The sequence below is a fragment of the Elaeis guineensis genome, chromosome 3 (genome assembly GCF_000442705.2).
Source record: "Elaeis guineensis isolate ETL-2024a chromosome 3, EG11, whole genome shotgun sequence".
Taxonomy (NCBI): domain Eukaryota; kingdom Viridiplantae; phylum Streptophyta; class Magnoliopsida; order Arecales; family Arecaceae; genus Elaeis; species Elaeis guineensis.
Genome location: NC_025995.2, coordinates 94,419,176 through 94,439,422, shown reverse-complemented (window position 1 = coordinate 94,439,422; position 20,247 = coordinate 94,419,176). Strand labels below are relative to the sequence as shown.

General features: G+C 36.8%; 1 protein-coding gene across 1 annotated transcript; it reads right to left on the bottom strand.

Moving 5' to 3' along the window:
* Nucleotides 1-10,361: 10,361 nt before the first annotated feature.
* LOC105041952 (uncharacterized) lies at nt 10,362-19,296 on the bottom strand. Its single transcript, XM_010919026.4, has 7 exons — nt 18,848-19,296; nt 18,548-18,606; nt 14,775-14,834; nt 14,528-14,597; nt 13,065-13,134; nt 12,822-12,848; nt 10,362-10,850 (listed from the first exon to the last, which is right to left on the bottom strand). The coding sequence occupies exons 1-7, from the start codon at nt 19,151-19,153 to the stop codon at nt 10,801-10,803; spliced, it is 642 nt and encodes a 213-aa protein (XP_010917328.1). The 5' UTR covers nt 19,154-19,296; the 3' UTR covers nt 10,362-10,800.
* Nucleotides 19,297-20,247: the final 951 nt, after the last annotated feature.

Below are 20,247 nucleotides of genomic sequence, written 5' to 3'. Positions count from 1 at the left end.
TATTGTGATAGAGATCACGATATATCTCACTACCAAATAGAATAGAACCTATGGGGTCACACATTAAGGGATTTAATCTCGAATTTGTCAATTGGGCTTATGAAGTTCGAATTAGGTTAAGGTTTATTTGAAATTCTATTAGGTTTATGAGAATCATGCTAGCACATAGTTAAACCTAATTCTTCTGAAAACTTTGAGTTGATCAAGTCCATAGCCTTGAACCTAATCTAAATTCATTTGGATTTAATTAGACTCTTAATTATAAGTCCAAGAGGATTTAATTAAGTCAATTAGTTGGCATAATTATCCTAACATTATCTCTTTCATATCTCCCAATTATCTTTAAGTATGCATGTGGAATAGATGGAAGAATGGGTGGCGTATTTTTTTTTTTTAATTATTGAGTGCCATATCCTAGAGGGGCCCACCCCCTCTTATGTGTCATGGCATGAACGAGAGAGGGTGGGGTTCATGCCCTATCTCTTATGGCTGGAGATCCCTTTATGGGGTGCCAAGAGTTGGCATCCCAACCACCTGATATGTATTCCATGGATGGCTATTGTACATGCTTAAAAGGGCTGATTAATTACTTTTTATATCTGATTTTATTTGACATAAATCATATTTAAAAGGTAGAGGATTCCTATGAGATAAGGATCTACCTTTTTAAGATGATAGGATTCCTAATATGTGTCAGAGCTTATGTCTATTTAAAGGGAGGTCTCTAGAGTTCTTAGTATTAATTTTTCATCAAGAAAACCTTGTCTCTCTCCATCTCCATGCCTCCTCTCTCTCATATTCTTCTTTTCTATGCCTAAAGGTTGGGTGTTCTCTCTTCCACACGCCTAGAAGAAGTTCTGGTGACTTAAAGATCAAGGATCGAAGAGAAGAAGAAGAAGGCTGCAGATTAAGGAGTTGATCTCTCAGTTAAAATCAAAAGAGTTGATCAGAGTCCTCAAGGTCAAGGTTTTTCTTGAGAAGAAGAATCTTTTATGAGAATAACAGTTCGAGATTGATCTCGGTGGATATCCGTAGAGGTCGGACACGTATGCGGCTCCATCTTTTACGAATCCGAGATCATCTGAAGTGGTGAATTTTTACCCACGCAAAGGTAATGAGATATGATCTTATATTTTTCTTAAATTTTAGATTAATTATGTATTTTCTTCTGGACTTAGATAGGTTTAGATCTGGTATCTTGCATGTGGGGTTAAAGGGTTTAACTCGATTTATTTTTCACTGCATGTTTTCAAAATTTTAGAATCTACACATACCGCCTACCCTATTTTCTATCAGCACCCTCTATCGATGGTCCAGTTCTGCTTTATTATGATAGTACTGGAGCTATTATTCAGACAAAAGAACCGAAGGCACATCAGCGGACAAAGCATTTTCTACATTGCCACCACCTTGTCCGAGAGATCATGGATCGAGGTGACGTCGACCTTCAAAAGATCGACAAAAAGGAGAATCTGATCGATCCATTAACTAAAGCTCTTGCGGTAAAGGAGTTCAAAGATCATAAAATGAAGATGAATATACGATACTATACCGATTGGCTTTAATACAAGTGAGAGTTGTTGAAAAATATGTCCCAAAACTAATCGTCAGCCTGTTAACGATTGTACTCTTTGATGTAATTATATATGAATTAATTAATAAAATATTTATTTAATAATTTTTATCATAAATTTGTATATTTTCTATATCAAACTTCTGTGTTATGATGAAAATTCTTAGGACTATTTTAAATCGATAAAAGAGGAATCCTTAAATGAGTTCATGACCAAATGATATGCTATTACTAGGATGATAGACATATCAAGTGTAGGTCGTTATGTGCCATATAGGTTGGTTGTCCTCTTAACTAAGGAATGTGAAGACGCTGGTATTGCTTATAGGTGAAATACTAGAGTATATTTTACTGAACGTGACCAACTCTGGAGCACTCTGCTGTCAAGAGTCACTCCAAAGAGATATAGGTATAAATGTCTCTTCAATCTGAGATCACCACGGTGACTTGCAAGCAACTCACTGTACTTTGGTATCGAACTATCTGAATTTCTAATTCAAGATTGAAAGATTTCTGGACACAGTCAAGTACTTGTGAATTCAGTGCATGAATCAAGATAGAATTGATCACTCCAAAAGATTGGAGAGATTGCTTTGTGTTTCAATTTAGTAAGACTTTGGCCAGGACAATCCTTGTGAGGAGTCACAGAATTTATTAGGTTGAGACACATAATAGATGTACTGTTAAGAATTGACAGTTTAAACTCTAAGTCATCCTAACATCAAGGGTCAAAGGGTTGAATTATACGATGACTATATCCAAATAGATTCTTGAGTGTTGCTTTGCATACATTCGGTCTATCCAGATGTCGGGTACCATTGTTAGATGGTTACTCTGATTGGTACCGATATCTATTCCTATGCTACCAGATTAGGTTCAAATCTATAGGGTCATACATATTAGAAGTTTTTCTTCGATCACATGGCTAATCTGAAGAGTCTCAATGGATGGAGACCCTGATGAAAAGTCCTACTGGACGGAGACTCTACTGAAGAGTCCCACTGGATGGGGACTCTGGTGAAGAGTCCCACTGGATTTGGACTTTATCATTAATGGAGAATTAATTAGTGATTAGATCACTAATTAACTCAATTTGATTGAGCATTAAAGTCTGAATCAAGTCTGATTGAATTAGATTCAATCAGGTTAGGTCTGATTAGATTATGAGATGACTTAATCGGTAAGGGAGAAATGATCATGATTTGATCGGATCTATGACTTAATTAATTTACTAATTTGATTAGATTTAATTGAGGTTATTGGAGACTAGTTAGATTAGATTCATCATATTTTATTTGGGTCTAATTGGATTGGGTTTGAAAGAAATTCAATTGGTTAAACTCTAGAGTCTCAGATGAATGAGACTTTTTCCCTTGTGCCACCCAAAAGGTCTCACACCTTTTCTCACCCCATAAAATCAGTTTGTGCATAAGAAAATTAGAAGCTAACTCTTCTTTTGTCGCTAATTAAGGATAGATTTTGGTTGGTTTTGAATTAAATTCAAAATATTTTGAATTTCAACCTAAAACCCTATCCCTATCCTTCCACACGATGGCTTCTTGTGAAGGCACCTATTGTGTGCGCAAAAAAAAAGTATTCCTAATTATTTTCCATACTCAAATTTCTCTGGTAAGTCCTTCTTTAAGTTAGATAAGGGTGAGAAAAAGTTGAAGTTAAATTGAAATTCAAAATGATTTGAATTACAACAAACTCCAGCTCTTATCCCATCTAACCTGTTTTGTGCGACAACAATAAAAAGGCTACTTTTTTATATGCCAAAAAGAGAGAGCTTTTCACCGTGAGATACCAGAGAGAAAGAGAAGCTAAAAACCTTCTTTAGGGCAAGAGATTTGGGTGGAATTCTATCTTCTTTGGCATGAACAAAGGAGGAGACTGATCTCCTCTCGGGTGGAAGACCTAGAATTGTTCTAAGATTTCTGGGTGAGGAAAAAATCAAAGAGAAGAGAGTCTTTATCAGATTTTTCTCCACCATCTAGCATCCTCCTCTGATCTATCTTTGACATCGAAAAGATCTGAGATGATCGAAGAAGGAGATCAAATCAGATCTGCTATCAGAAGTTGACTGCGCGAGCTAACACTCCCGTAGAGGGCTGATCGGTCCAAGGGCTTCGTGTGGACCATCCACAGAGGTCGGATGCTTGTACGACTGTGAGTGACCAGAGAGAACTTCTAGATCTATGTTCTTGATCGTAGAGTTCAACTATCCATGCTCAAGTATTGGGTTCGGAATTTTAGAAGCAGTAGATTAGATCTATTACTAAATGCTGTTTTTGATTTATATGCTTGTCATTTTATATTTAGATTTTTATACATATAAATTCATATCATAGATTCGTTTGTAGGAGTTTTAAGATTAGATTTTATGCATGCATTTGTAGATTAAATAGTTTAATCTAATATTCTTCCGTTAAAAATTTTTTGAAATGTATGCATGAAACCCCTGTGCATCTCAATAGTAGATACCTCATCAAATATCTCCAGGGCATCATCCTCTGAGTCGCTACTGACCGTTGCTGCAGTAGCCATCGTTCGATCCCTGAGTTGAGGACAATCTCTGGCTAGATGCCTCAACTCATCACATCGATAATATCTGATCTTGCTTAAATCTCTCATCCTGGATTTGGACCGCCCTCACCGCAATCTCCTGTCACCCTGACTGCCATCTCCTGCTCCTCCAAAAACCATCAAAGCTGAGCTGTCATCTGAGCTTGAAGCTGGGTTCTCCCTCCTGAGAACCTTGTTTTAGAAAATTACCACGATGACCTCGTTCATCTTGATGGTGCTCTTTCCCACTAGAAGAGCAGTCACCAAGGACTCATACGAAGGAAGGAGCGATGCTAGCAAGACCAGCACCCTGGTCTTCTCCTCAATTTTTTTGCCAATGCTGAGGAGGTCAGGAGGATTTTCTGAAAGTGGCTGAGATACTTCTGCACGATGTCTCTTAGTCATCCGCAGCTGGTAGAACTGCCTCCAGAGAAAAGAGTATTGGTGAGAGACTTTGCCATGTACAATTTTTCAAGCTTCGACCACAGCATCGTCGGAAAAGTATCGTCAAGCACATGGATCACCACTTCATCCACTATGTACAAGCAGATCGTACTCACAGCCTGCATCTGGAGCCGCCTCCAATCCCGTACCTCCATGGTTGTCGGCTTCTCTTCGCATAAGAAAGCATCGATCAACCCTTACTGGATGAGCACGTCTTTTATCCTTACTTGCTACAAGGAGAAATTACTTTTTCCATCAAGTCTATTGATCTCCACCTAGATTGTGCTTGTCTTCTTCATCTTTTATCTCAATCACCACTGCTGCAACCTACACTCTTGCACCACCTGGCTCTGATACCAATTGTTGTGCCACCAGACTTCAATACCACACGGTGCAACAGGAAGAAAGAAGAAATAAAACAAGAAACACAATACAAATACGTGGATCGGCCTCAAGTCTACTTTTACAGAGCGTGCAAGCTTCACTACGAGAGAATAAAACAAAATCAACATAAGAGAAAATCATCACTCAACCTTTATACAAGAGTCTCTCAAAAAAAAGCTCCAAAATGCTTACAAAAATTCTCTGAAATCTCTATTGAAGCTTTTTTGCACCTCTAAAGCATCACCAGCTTTCTGACGCAACAAATGGTTCGTCAATCAGAGCTATATAGGCTCCAGAATCTCAAAAATATTGTTTCAGTAGGAATACAGAGTCCCAATCAAGTCTAGAACCATCCATGACGGTCCGATCATAGCCGGCTCGCACCAGAGCCATCCGATCACGTAAAATACCCTCTGATCATGTCTGATCACGTTTGGATTCGCTCTCAGCCGTCCGATCGCGACCAATTACAATCTGGACCCTCCGATCTGGCTCTCAGTCTACATGGCTCCCATGGACCGCCAGCACCCCACGGTCCATGGTGGACCGCGTGAGTGCTGGGCCTGGGCGCCCCGGGCGTGCTAGGCCGGCTCCCCGAGCGCACTGGGCTGGCCCGCGCAAGCGCGTGGGTTGGGCTGCGCAGCCCACATGCATGTCGATGCGTTCGCACGCTGGGCCGCATGCTCGTGGCCTGGTCACGCGCTACCGCATGCTACCGCACCACCACCACTGACCTCCGTGGTTCTGAATTTTATGCCATCTTCAATCGAACGTATCTCCTCCGTTTGAACTCTAATTGAACTGTTCTTTGGCTCGTTGGACTCCGTTTTTTATCTTAAACCTTGCAGTGGGCTCATTATGGATCGAATCTTGAGGCATATTTTCTAACAAACAGATGAATGGAGAGGATGACTTTGAAATGGACTATGATCAACAAGCCTTTGAGTCTACAATCAGTAACCTGCAAGCCTGGAGATAGGAATAACAACCATAAAGCCTCTCGTTAACTAGTTGGGGCTGCTCTTATGTAAGTACTTCGTAGCCAATCTTTTCTGTCAAGGGTAATCCTGATGTCTTATTGCAAGTTCATACAAATCCTTTTTAACAACTTCCATCCAAGATAACTAGATCTCCCAAAAATTTCAACAGTAAAAAGTCTGCTTCGCTTTTCATAAATTGTCCATAGGTATTTTATGGCTAAAATTTATATCTCTTCAGTGCTTGAACTTAAACCTAAAAATATTTCTATCTTGTTTTGGTTGTAGGTTGGTACCATGTAGATTGAATTTCCAAAGATGGAAATATTGTAAGTTCTTTTTTTTTGGTATCTGGAGAGGTGTTTCCAGATATCTGCTTCATAATATTTCAAAAGTTACCAATAAGTACTTCCATCAATTAGATACTATATAAAAAGAAACAATGCTTGCACTTTATCAGACTTCATCATACAACCCATATTCCTATCCCTTATCATGAACATGCATTAGCATTTTACCAATGTTACAATCTCAAACAAGCTAAAATTCACATATATTATATTATTAAAAAAAAAAAGAGAGATTCTAGGATATTGGATTTAGATTGTAAATTATGCGTCATTAATGTTCCCTCTATTTATGTTTTTTTATTCTTACATATATCACTGATATTTCTGAAATATGGAACATGATTCCTCTATAACAATAAACTTATTAATTTGCTCTGAAGCCAATTCCTAAAGAATATTATATGTCCATGGCCATCTTCAATTCTTCATTGCTCTGCCTTCACCAAGTAGCTTCATATCTCTAATCCAGTGATGGAACCTTGGGTCTTGATTCAACTACACCCACAGACTCCAAAGTTGGCATAGATTGATGTAACAAAAGTAATAAAACTAGACGGCCTGCTTTATCAGCAAGCAGCGATCGCGATCTTTCTCCATCATTCAACAACTTCCATCATTCTCCAGCAACAATTGTCCTTAAGTGCCCAAGCAACCTAATCTGATTCATTTCATCCTTCCGAAGCAATCCTAATTTATGTTCAGACATTCATTTGTTTTTTAAGAAACCAGGTTCATGCCTCCAATTTACAAACTTGACGCTGCGCAATCTAATAAAAATTCACTACAGTAATTAAATTGACTCCTGTCTGTACTCAACTAAATGACTTTTATTATTCTGTCCTTTCAATTAACATTTTCTTGGAACTTTATTCACAATTTCACATCACTTTGGCTCCTTGAATTATCTTTTCTCCTAAACCACTCAGACATCATTGATGGTTTTCCTTTACAAGGTCCTTTCAGATATTTGTGCGGTGAGAAACAACATGAACCCTGTCGTTTTAGCATCTTTCACCTCTTGCTTTGAAGGTCCTTTAGGAAGTAAAGTGGAAGTAGTGTAGTAGAAGAAAAAGACTCTTTTGATTAGTTCTCAAAGAAATTCTGGTTGTTACTTTCTTTGTAACATAATGGTGTTCCATGATATTTTCAGAGGTTGTCCGTTGTCTTCCACATCTTCCTATTCTTTAAAGATATTTTCTTCTCGAGTAAGAATCATAGAGCTATACAGAAATCTCACACAAAAAGGTGGCACAACTGAAGTCCAACTTTCGATTGGTCCATTCACTGATATGTGCCTGACAAGGTACAGTTGCCAGTCAATGGAACAATTGGGAGATAATAAGTTAGCACTTTGACTTGTGAGATTCTATACTGCAAAAGCTTTTCACTTAGAAAACTTTTCACCGAATGATTCTGCCAGCGTCCTTCTTTTGTTTTGTTTTGACTGGTTATTAGCACATTTAATATACTACAAGATTACAAATATTCTTGTTGTTGGGAACGCCATGGGAATACAAAATTCTGAATCAGCAAACTGCTGTCCCTGCTAACTTGATATTCAATTAACTTTAATGAAAGAGGCAATATTCCTATTGACAACCTTTTATTCTTCAAGCACACTAATCCTTCATACTTTGGCATTTTTTAGACTTGCTTCATTATATTGGCACTGCTATCATGGGAGTTAGACACCCGGTTACCTTCATTTTCCCTCCTGATAGTTCTTTGTGCTTTGTCACCCATTAGAAATTCTACTATGCAAATGCGAATTTTTATTCGATGCATTGTGTTCACTTTTTACTCCACATTTAATTCCATTGTGCAAATGTGGAATTTTTATTAGATATATTGTTTTCACTTTTTGCACCATACTCCACTAACCAATTAGTGCATCAGATTTCACATTAACCCTTCTTATTTTGACCTTCTTTAGCCTTGCTTCTTCATATTATGCATGCTATTATGGGGGTAACATGGTTACCTTCCTTGCCCTACTGATAATCTTTATAGTTTGTCACCCATTAAAAATTCCACTATGTAAATGCAGAATTTCTATATGATATATCTTTTTCACTTTATACTCCAAACTTAATTCCACTGTGCAAATGTGGAATTTTTATGCAATAATTTTTTTTGTTTTGCTTTTTACTCCATTCTTCATTAGCCGATTAGTGCATCATGGTTCTAAAAGTTCAATGTACCAAAGGACTTCGACAATCTGTGCCCTTCTCAGTTCCTTAAACTTCATTGCCTTGACCAAACTCCATCCAGAAATTTTTCATACCACTGTTGCTAAACAACCACTAAATGCCCTGTTTCTTAATGGCAAGTTAGTGCACATACATAGATATTTCAGCTTTCTCGTTGCAATCTCTTGGTATGTGATTTAGCATGTGTTTGAGAGATGAGTTATTAACCTACCATTCTCTGTATGAGGTCAACAATTCTGATATTTTATACTTGTAAGTATCCGACATTATGCGCTAATGTGATAAGACATTATGCGCTAATGTGATAATGCAAGAAATAGAACTTTCAAATTTCATGTAAAACCTAGATGTATATTTTTAAATTGTAAATGAGGGTTTATGGCATAGAGTAGCCAAGATGGCCTAAGAAATCATCTCAATCTATGATCTCCTTACCAATCATATTGGTCCTACCTAAAATAGCTAGAGAGAAAGGAAATCTATTACTTTGTATATTCCATTGTGCTTTTCTCCATGGACAATAAGAATGAGAGCAATTTCGTACTGATTAAGAAAAGCATGCACTGGTATATGCTTAGAACTGTAATCCCGAGGATATGATGCATGGATGCTTCTTCAAATGAAATTGTAGGCAAAGAAAAGAGAGACAGCAGCATTGCATTATTACTATAGGATTACAACATGATCATGAATCTTGTGATGTAACGCCATTTATTACTATATAGTTATACCTATATATACAGAGCCGAAGCCAAAACGAGGGTCATAGTGCCGAGACATACATTGCAGAGATTGATATAACTCATTTTTATTGTATAGGTTTGAGGGGAAAATAGAGAGATATTAGTGGAACTAGAGATACAGGTCAAACAAGCCGAGAAAGACGGATGCTGCAGAGAAGATGATCACAATGCAACCAGATATGTCAAGATGGATGAGCCATGAAAGTTGAAACATGAAGAACAGATATTGTGGGTAGGCCATAAGACCAGTAGGAGGAAAAAAGACAACCTATGGGTGAGCAACCGAAATGGGTTGGTCACTTGGATGGAAGGCTAGGTGTGGTTGAATTGAGGGCATATAGAATATGGGCACTGGGAAGAGCATTGTGAACTGACCAGAGAACAATGCAGTATGAGAATCATGTGGGCTACGAGGGATAAAACTCTCGGGCAAACCCAATGAAAACGAGTATTGCTGGTGCCAATCGCTTTCACCCTAGCCGACCATTTTACTCAGATCGCAGCACATAGTTAGCACGAAGAATGTAGAGTGGGAATTGGCACAAGATTGCCCCCCTAACGTTGTCAAGAAGGAGGTTGAACAATTCATGATGCTGACACCATGCGATTGGTAAACCTCGAGCACTGGTTGAAAAGATCCTATGCTTGGCTATGATCTAATGCGATCTAGATGGAGATTTTGTGGATGGTCAAAATTAGAGCTATTCGCAGTGTCCATAATGCCAATACCATCATTTGGCAGCAGAAGAGAGAGGAGAGAAAAAACATGAGAGGGGAGAGATTAGCGAGGAAGGGATTGGTACCAGGAGGACGCCTCTTGGAACGCCACCGAAGTTTCCAATAACTCCATCGAGTAGAATGTTCTTACCCCGGTCAGGAATTAGGTGTCCTTTTCACTACGCAAGAGGGATGTGCTGAGACCGCTTCTGGTCCTCTCAGCTAGTGACCAGAGGCATCCAGTTGGGCCAGACGAACCCTAACTGTTTAGGGTAATACCAGGCACACTGTTAGCTTTGCACAAGATTAATGCAGTAGTAGAACCAGCTAAGCATACAGTGCTAGATACTTCCTCAAGCATGCTTATTCGGTTCACAAGCATGTCTTAAGAAATTCAGTTATGATCCTCGAATAAATGTAAAGCCATTTCATTATGGGGTTACAGAGTAGGGATTATACCAAGTCTCTTTCCTAGAGAGCCATGGGGCTAACCACAGCTCACTGCATGCCTTGCATGTAGAAGATCTACAAAAACAAACCAGTGCCTGATGTGGCATCCACATTTAAAAAGTTTAATTAGCTGCTGAAAATAAACAAGTCCAAATCAAAAATCCTTTAATGAAATGCACAGCTAATCAATAGGGGCTGAATGGAGCTGAGGGATTTAACACGGCCAACTACATCTTGTGAGGGTAGCGGAAACCAAGGCTTTCTGCTCTTGAACAGAGTGTGCATTCTGCCTGCTTTTCTGAGCAGCCAGGAACAATGGAAATCAGGATTTTCATTCAGCTTCCTCAGCAAGATGACTATCTGGATTGCTGACTCGATAATACAACACTACAAAAGCTTCAAGCCACCCGTCACATCATCAACCACATCAGCAGGTCCTGCCCAGGTACACCAACAATATCAAAATGCAAGCGTATATTGCGAATCCTGAAGTTAAATTCATGTAGAAGGCAGGGAACCTAGATAGTCTCCAATTAATATCATGGCACCTCTTTTAAACTTGCAATACAATAGCAAGTTATTGCTTCATAATCAAAAAAAGTAACTAGTAGCATATAACAACAAATCTTGTTAATCTAAAAGCACTTTTCTTTTTGTTAACAGTGTCTTAATCTAAAAGCACTTTTCTTTTTGTTAACAGTGTCTTAAAATCTCTGTTATTCCCATCCCATTCCACAAAGAATAAGAAGAATAAAGAAACAGTCATTATCATTACATAACACATATAAAGCAAATGCACCACCACATTCTAACCCATCTATGAAGTCAAGGCTTCAAGAGATGCCTACTTCCAGCCATGCAAAGGTAGTAATTTCTCATGGTTCTAACTTGCAGCTTAGAGTCCCAATCCCCTTACTCAAAATAACAAGGGCCTGAGCACCCTAGACGGTGAAGGCATATCCAAACTATATTCTTCTTTTCTTAATTAAGATTGCAACTTCAATCAGACTATGTTAGGTTTCAAAATGTTGAGCAATAGAATTTCATTTTCAATGCTGAAAGAGGATAAGTTCATAATCCACGGAAGACAAGCCTTAAAAATCAAGACAAATTTCTGAGTCGATCATTTGGGTGCCAAATTTGCAGTTCTTCCACATTCCCAGATCAATGACACAAGAGATCCAGCAATCCATCCTCCCATCTTTACCAAGGCTCAACAAACCTGAGATAAAATTCACAGAATACCCAAACACCACAAAGTATGCACTGAAAGGACAAAAAAAAAAAAAAAATAACATAATCCACATGCTCCAAATCATCATACGACCGACAGATTTTTGGAATTCTGTTTAATGCAGAGATTCTAATGTCTAGAACCTTAACCAGAATTTAACTTCATAGGACATCATAAACAGAATATTACTTGAAAATGCCTTCTAAACTATTTTTAAATGGTTCATTGAAACATCAAATCTCTTTGTTTCAGCCCACAACTGCCCCACCTTCAGAGACAAGGCAACGAAAGAATAAGCTGCTTTTAGTTTATCACTCAGACTCAAGTTTTTCATCTTTTTTATTCAATACATCAATAAAAGAAATATATATACTTGCAGTAAATTGAAGGTGTTGAGATAATGAAATCTCCTCCTCTAGACTTCTCCCAGACTAACCGTCACAATTCACCCCATGTATTTAAGAGAGACAAGATGAAGATTCTTCCTCCTAGCAATCTTTCTTAATTTGGTAAAATTAAATCATTGACAATTATGGAGCAGGTGTAACAATTATGCAGAAAATTGAGTAAAATATCAGAATTTTGCTTCTTCCACTCTCTTCTTCTTCCGGTATCTTCTTTAATTTTAGTCAATCATTTGCATCATGGGGCTTGAATAACAACCTCAAACTAGCAATCATGATAGCAAAGTTCTGCTGATAACCATTTAAATAATAAAGATGTATTGCACCTCACTTTCAAACTAATAACCACTTCAGAAAGAATTTGAGGTTTTGAACTTTTGCAATATCTTTCACAAATTTTATCTTGTCATCGGCATATCGTAAAGGAGAATGACAACAGATATATACTGCTTTCACCGAAAAAATCTTTTGGTTCCAATGTATAGCATGTTTTATTAAGCACTTTGGCAACCAAAGCAAATTGGAGATAAAGCACTACCAAGCATTCATGGACAAGATAGCAATTAATTTCAAGCATGATGTACACACACAAGCAACATGAACACACACACACACACACAGAGACTAGTCTAAGTAATCATATATCACATATCACCTCGGGAGCACAGGCAGTAAATTAATCTTTTTGACATCATCTTTGCTGACTTGAGAAAAATTGCATTGTAGGAAAACAGTGAAAAACTTTAGAATAAATTAAACAAACAGCTTACCAAGAATAGCCATTACTGTCCTTGAATCTGCAAGAAAAGAGATAAGATGTCAGTACATAAGCAATCTAAATAAGAAAAATTTTCTAACAACAAAGAATATTTGGTTATGCAGCTATCCTGACTTAAAAGCCAATGCAAATATTCCATATTGTGCCTAAGATTAATAGAATCCTTATTGAAAATGATGAAAACGAGAATGATGGGATCAAAATTTACAGTTGGCACAAGATTTGAGCAACTCACTTGGTGCAATTTGTGTTCTCCCTGCATCAATAGTAACATGGGTTGGTAGCTTTAGTGACTTTGCTCTTTCCTGTCATAAAAATAGCAAGTACAGTAATTTTAATAATTAAAGTTTAGGAACCTTTTGCTGGTAGTTACAAAATAAAACATCTATGTTAGATGGACCAAAGAATCAAATTAGAATTATGAGTAATTAGCATATTCAACAAAATAAATGTGGGTAAATATACTATTTTAAATCTATATCAATTGTTTTTCAAAGAAAGAGATTAGCAAATATGGAAGCACAGTTTGGATAAATCTGACATAACATTTCATGCCGATTTGACAAGTTTATCGCCTGACTGTTAAAATTAAAAAATAGAAAAGAAAATTATCTATCTGAATATCACTGATTCCATCAAATGATAAATTGTGCGAATTTTTTGAGGAGCTGGGTTCAGGTGGTGTGCATACTAAGTTTGTGTTGTCTAATCAATACAACTTACTGAAAATAAGTAAAATTGAAGAGTTATATTACCATGGATCACTAACTCACAGTCAGCTCCATGCTGCAGTTCAAAGCAGCAACAGACAAGCCGAAGCAAAGCCTACAGCTGGTCATTGCTGGAACTAGTTAGAGGATAGGAGTGCAGTTAAAAGAGGCCCGACAAGTATTTATTTAAGCTCCACATTGTGATTTTGATCAAGAATTATACGAATATTTAGTGAATCTAGTCAGCATCCCCTCTGCAGATTTTGCTTCCTAGTTCCCTTCTTACATTGAATTTTCTGCTTTTATGAACGATGAATTAATTGAGTCTAGAGACTTTGGTTTAGGCAAGTAAGACCAGCCAAAGGAATCTCTAGCAACGTTGATCTAACTGTGAGTCATACATGCAAAGTACTTTGTAACAGAGAAAAGGAAACGTAAGATCCACATGGCCATTCTCTTCCCTTTCATATCTCCTGTCCTCTCTCCTTCCCTCTAAAACTATTTATTTTTCCTCACTTCCACACCTTCTCTGTCATATTTTCACTGCTTGCTGATGTTATACAGCAGGAAAAAAAATGATCTCGTTCTCTACCAGCTGCAATTATTTAACAAGCAGCTGTATCTTCAGTTCTGAGGTGCATAATTCCTCCCATATTCAAATGTTGTTAGGGGTTGTATGGATGATGAACTTGCTGAAATACCTGCATTTGAATTTTTAAAGTAATTCTCAGGGGATTAGCCTTTTGTGATAGGTCAAATCTGAAGGGAAAAAAATGCTTCATATCTGTACAAAGGTTCCATGCCAATTTGTGGAATACCCATGTATGGTTATATTGCTATATTTATAAAATGCTTCACATCTGTGTATAAAGGTTCTGATGCAAGAAAAAAAATGTCCATGTCAAGTTTTAGACCTCTCTTTTTCTGTCTTCTTTTTAATTTATAATTATAAGACAAATATCAGTTCATATGCCACAAGTAACTGTACTTGTAAAACAAGCAGATCTTCCTCGCTTTCAATTTTCAGAGCCACTTTAACCTGCCCGCACATTTCCCACCTGTAATTAGAAGAAAAAGAGGCACAATAAAGCAAACAAGGTAAAGAATGTAGTCAATAAAAATACTCGTTCAACTTTTCAACAGCTGAGAAAACACAGAATGAAGTAATATACATTATTATTATTATTAAAAAAAACTCAGGTTAGCATGATTATCATGATAAGTAGTCAAGTTACCTGCTCAATGATTTGGGTGCCCTATGAAGAAGCTTCTTGTACAAACCTAAAGTGGCATGACTGGCAAGCAAAGAGATAAAATTAAAACTCACATCAAATGTTACCTATCTAGTGATTAAAAAATTAAGTTTAATTAACATAAAAGGAAATTATGGTTAATTAAAATAAATTAAAACTCAAAAATTTTGAAGTATAATGCCAATAGATTGATATTTACTCTTCTTCATCTCAGTGGTTGCCATAAATTGGGAAAAATAATCAAAAAAGTTATAGGTGCATCCAAGCACAAAAAAAAAAAAAAAAAAAAACACACACACACACTTATGCACACTAAACAGTATTCACTACCACCACCTAACTACTTAAAACCATATGAAACTTATATATACGAGAATCCTTAGTTTGTATGTACCTCCAAATGTCAGTGAGACTAATATTTACCCCTCTCAAGGTGAGAATTTACTTTCTTTTTCATTTTCTCAACTTTCTGGTGTATCCATTTGTCCCATGTTTTTGAATGGCTGCTAATAAAGTTCATTACAAGAGCATCTCAAATGCTCCATGTCACTTATCTGAATCTTGAGAGCTTTTAACTTCATCTACAATCACCATATAGTGTGTATACTGCTCTGCAGATGCATGTTTTTGATCTTACACAGCAGTAAGATCCACACCCTCAAGTTACTTTAAATTTTCTTATGCTCAAACCTAAGTTACTTTAAATTTTCTTATGCTCAAACCTAAGTTACTTTAAATTTTCTTACACTCAAACCTATATCTTCACCTACAAGCTATTGTGTATTATTTGGTTGATGGTTAATCTCTAGTTTAAGCTGCTCACAATCATGATAGAATATTTACTTTTGGCTTTAAAACATCCTGTTTGCTTTCTTTTTCATCTTAGAATACCTTGTCACAATAAATTTGGTGAAGAGATGAGAAAAAGGATGACTTAGTCATGAAAGAATGTTATGCTCTATATAAATTACAAAGCAGACCTCTTGCTAACGTTTATGCTTGTTTATTAAACCCATGGTCATTATTGGAATTTTAACCAAAGATGGCTTAGTAAAAAACAAGCTACTGATACTTCCCCAAAATATAAAAAGAAGAAGAAGAAGCCACTGATCTATATTTGGAAATAAGAAGAACCAACATTTTATTTCATTCTTTTAGACCAAGTCTTATCTAGGGCTGTTCATAATTCGGTTTCAGACCGAAAACCAGCCCGAACCGAACCAAAAAATCAAACTAAAACCGAACCGAATATAGTTCGGTTCAGTTTTCGATTTTCATTTTCAAGAATTTTGGTTTTCAATTCGGTTCGGTTAAAAACTGAAAAATCCAAAAATCGAACCGAAAACCAAAGTCATAATTTAAATTTATATTGTTTACTATGTTGAGAATTTGTTGGTTACATAGATAGATGATTGGATATTTAGATTTGATCTATTGTTATAATTTATTTTAATGCTTGATTGTTTGTTTGTATTATAGATGATGTGATTTTTAATATATTACATTTTGTTTATTATCGATTTATCATTTATCAATTACCAATATATCATTACTTATCAATTGTTGATTTTTGATGTAAAAAATTATCAACCAACAAATTCAACAGATCCTAAATTTAATTAAATGTAATGTAACAAACTAACAATGAAATCCACAATAATTATTTGAATATGTTGTATCAAAAATGGATAATTGAAAATAAAAAAATTACAAAAAAAAATCAAAAAATCGAACCGAACCGAAATTCTCGGTTCGATTTCGTTCGATTCCTCTCTTATTCAGATCGGTTTTTGGTTTTCATTTTTTTGTTATTTGGTTTTCGAGTCAGGTGGGTTTCGAATCGGATCGGATCGGGTCGGATCAGTTAAAACCAAATGAACAGCCCTAGTCTTATCATCCCCATTGTACAAGATATAACGGACACTTCGAATTTTTAATAAATAGTCTTCATCCTTTTAATTCAACAATATAGCTTAAGTCTTAGAATTTGTATAGGCATATCAAAAGTAGTTTCTGAATTGATCATATATATAGTTTATCACCCATAGACATCATGTGTCAGACGGTAGTCACTACAGGGTTAGACAGTATATGCTAAGAGGAATTAGGTCTTCTAAGAAGAATGGTGGATCACATTAGGCCCCAATGAAATATTTGAGGAAATGCTGAATGAAACAGTTGTAAACCTACTATGATCTTTCTGGCAATTTCTTTTTCCTTTTATGTAACATTTTCTCTTCATGCAGCATAAGATTAGCAAATGCCTTACTAACAGCAAGGTTGATAAAATTTGATAAATTTGCACTGTTGGAGTTAACAAGGTGGGCAAAAGCCACTTGATTTCTTTTTGACTATGTAAATAAAGAAAGAACAGTCTGTCCGGAGGATAACGATGTTATCATGCAAGATGTTCCGATAGGCAAAAAGGTTAACAAGATTGATGCTAGATTTCATATTATTCCAATACTACTTTATGAAAGTACTGGTGGCCCAATGGGTGGATAATATTTGCACATCATGTCCCATTCAAAGTTGACTAATTATTTATCTCTTTAACACTAATCCATGATTTTAACTTCTTAATATAATTCAAACTTATAATATAGATTGATTGATGGAGTGATAGGCTCGAAAGGGTGAAGTTAGATCTCAGATTAACTGCACAGGTAGAGGAATGCAAATGTGCCAACTGAATTCTGTGCCTCAGCCAACTTGTCTAAATAGCAAACTTGGTGGTAAGCTTACACTAAGGACCCAAATATTCAAGCACAGAATCAGGAAAATGACAGATTTTTTTTTGCTGAATGTACTTGCTTAGCTTGTTCAATACTTGCGCAAAATTCTATTCTTCCTAGATTTGCCAAACTATAATCCCAACATTCTCATTTCCATGGAACTGATCATACGTATGTTGGGCTTATTGAATACACAACATTCTGATCCAGATGGATTTGTAGATATTGTACTCTAAATGTTTCATTTACATTGCAAAGGCATGCAACAAACACATAACACTCCAAAAGCACCTTCCTCAATTTTATCAGGCATATATTTCTCCACCACTGCCTTGCTCTATGTAATAGATACAAATAAATAAATATGGATATATAGTATTGTCAATCAACTTCTTTTGGGATCAATGGTTAAGTTTTCCCCATAAAAAATGCATTCCATATTATTATTACTAAACATAGATTTCATAAACATTTTTAAGTTCCCTAAAATCTAAAATCCCATCTTACTTTCATTTCATCACTAAAGAATATCACATGCAAACCTTCCATAACTATTTCTGAGACATACCAGCCTGCATTTTCCTTCATAAGAAACCAGGATGACATAAAAGCTGAATTATGGTTTAGAAACAGGTCCAAGTCCAAAATGTAGTGATATCTTTGCATAACCTTCTGTACACTTATGTCTCTGATTCCACCTTACTGATTTAGAACAGTTTTCTCCCTTAGTGTCCACAAAAATATATTTTATGACTCCATTGTATCTTTTCTCCAAATCAATAAGATTACCATGTAAAGTATTTACATTCTATCCAAATATACTCATCGACCACATAAGAAACCAAATAGGCTAAATATTAGACCTTCCATGCAAAAGCCAAATCACAATGCCTGTAGCACACGACACAAGCTAATGATACTCTACTTGTCAAATTTCAAGAGAGATGCATTGAATAAGTATATAAAAGTGAAATTAGAAATAAGGAATCAGTTGCCGCAAACATATATTAAACAAAATACCTGCATTGCGCAGCAATCTTCCCTTTTCCCATCTTTAAATCATTCCTAACAACCAGAACCTGCACAACAAAGTATTCAATTTCACACAACACTACACAAATGCAAGGAGAACATCATCGACAATAGCATAACAGGAGCAAGCGTTAGGATTTATGCCAATGTAAAGCCGATAGTGAAGATTCCATGATTTCTTGGCTCAAGAAAACTTCAAGAACACAATTCAAGGCTCTGGGCTTGATAAAAGCATCGAAATTCCAGCAAAGCTTCAAATTATCCGAGGGCTTTAGAAGGATAGATCACCATTTTGAAGTCTTCGAGAATATCGGCCAGGTTCTCAATCTCAAGGAGGGCGGGCTTCTTCTGCCTGGTCCTCTCCGTGTCCCCTGTCTCGGCGGCGGCGGCGGCGGCCACGGCGGTCGCGCTGGCCTTGGAGACAACGGTCTGGGCCCAGGAGAGGAAGCGGAGTCCGGCCGTCTTCCTCCTTTTGTTGTGGTCGCCGCCGGGAGAGGGCGGCGAGGCGGAGGCAAGGAGGTAACCTAAGGCGAAACATCCGGCGCCGATGAGGAGGGTGGCGGAGACGGCGAGCAGAGAGACGGAAGACCCCATGAGGAACGGCGTAGCCAGTACCGGCGGCGCCAATCCACCGCCGCCGGCAACCGCAGGATGGGCGAGGTCGAGGGCTTGATCGCTGGAACGGAGAGGGATCCGGTTGTCGAGGGGAAGTCAAGGGTCGAAACGTATCCCGCTACCACCAGCCGATGGGTAATAGTTTATGGGCTTTGATTGGGTCTAAAAGTCACAAAGAAGTCCATTTTCTTGGGCGGTGTAATGGGCCTTACTACATTGGCTCACATTTGGGTGCATGGATCTTCAATTCAGCATTCGAAGAATCCATTGGATTTGGAGCCTAGCAAAGCTGCCAGCAATTCTTTTCTGCAATCATCTGAAAGCTAACAAGACAAGGACCTGTTTTTAGTGGTCAGATCATAAGTCAGTTAATCCATGACATGATAAATTAATAATTAATTAAATATAAGAATATAAAATAAAAATACAAAAATAACAATGATAATTTTGTGGTATGCATAACATGTATATCATATAGACAATAAGATCTCACAACTTATTTTTAAAAATTAAATATGCATTACCATCTCCTATCAACCATGCACTACAAATCATTACGAATGTTGACAAATGGTAGTGGAGGAAGTTGGGAAGCTCTAGCTAGTAGTGAAAGATAACTTATTGTTTTTTTTTATTTTCTTGAGAAGTTATTAATCATGACATGATAAATTAATAATTAATTAATTAAATGCCAGATTATAAAATAACAATATAAAAATAACAATGATAATCTTGTTATATGCATAGCATATATATTATATAGACAATAAGATCTCACAACTTATTTTAAAAATTAAATATGCATTATTATCTCCTATAAACCGTGCATTATAAATCAATAGGAATGTTGACAAATGGTAGTGGTGGAAGTTAGGAAGCTCTAGCTAGTAGCGAAAGATAGCTTATAGTATTTTTTTTCTCCTGAGAAATTATTATATCTTAGTTTTTTTAAGTATCTTTAAAATCGTTGATATAAATGGGTTGAAAGGTTGGCAACGTCTGATCACCCATCAGCCACACCAATCCACCTAAAATAAATGGATTTGCACAACCATTTTTCCAGTCGTGCTGGT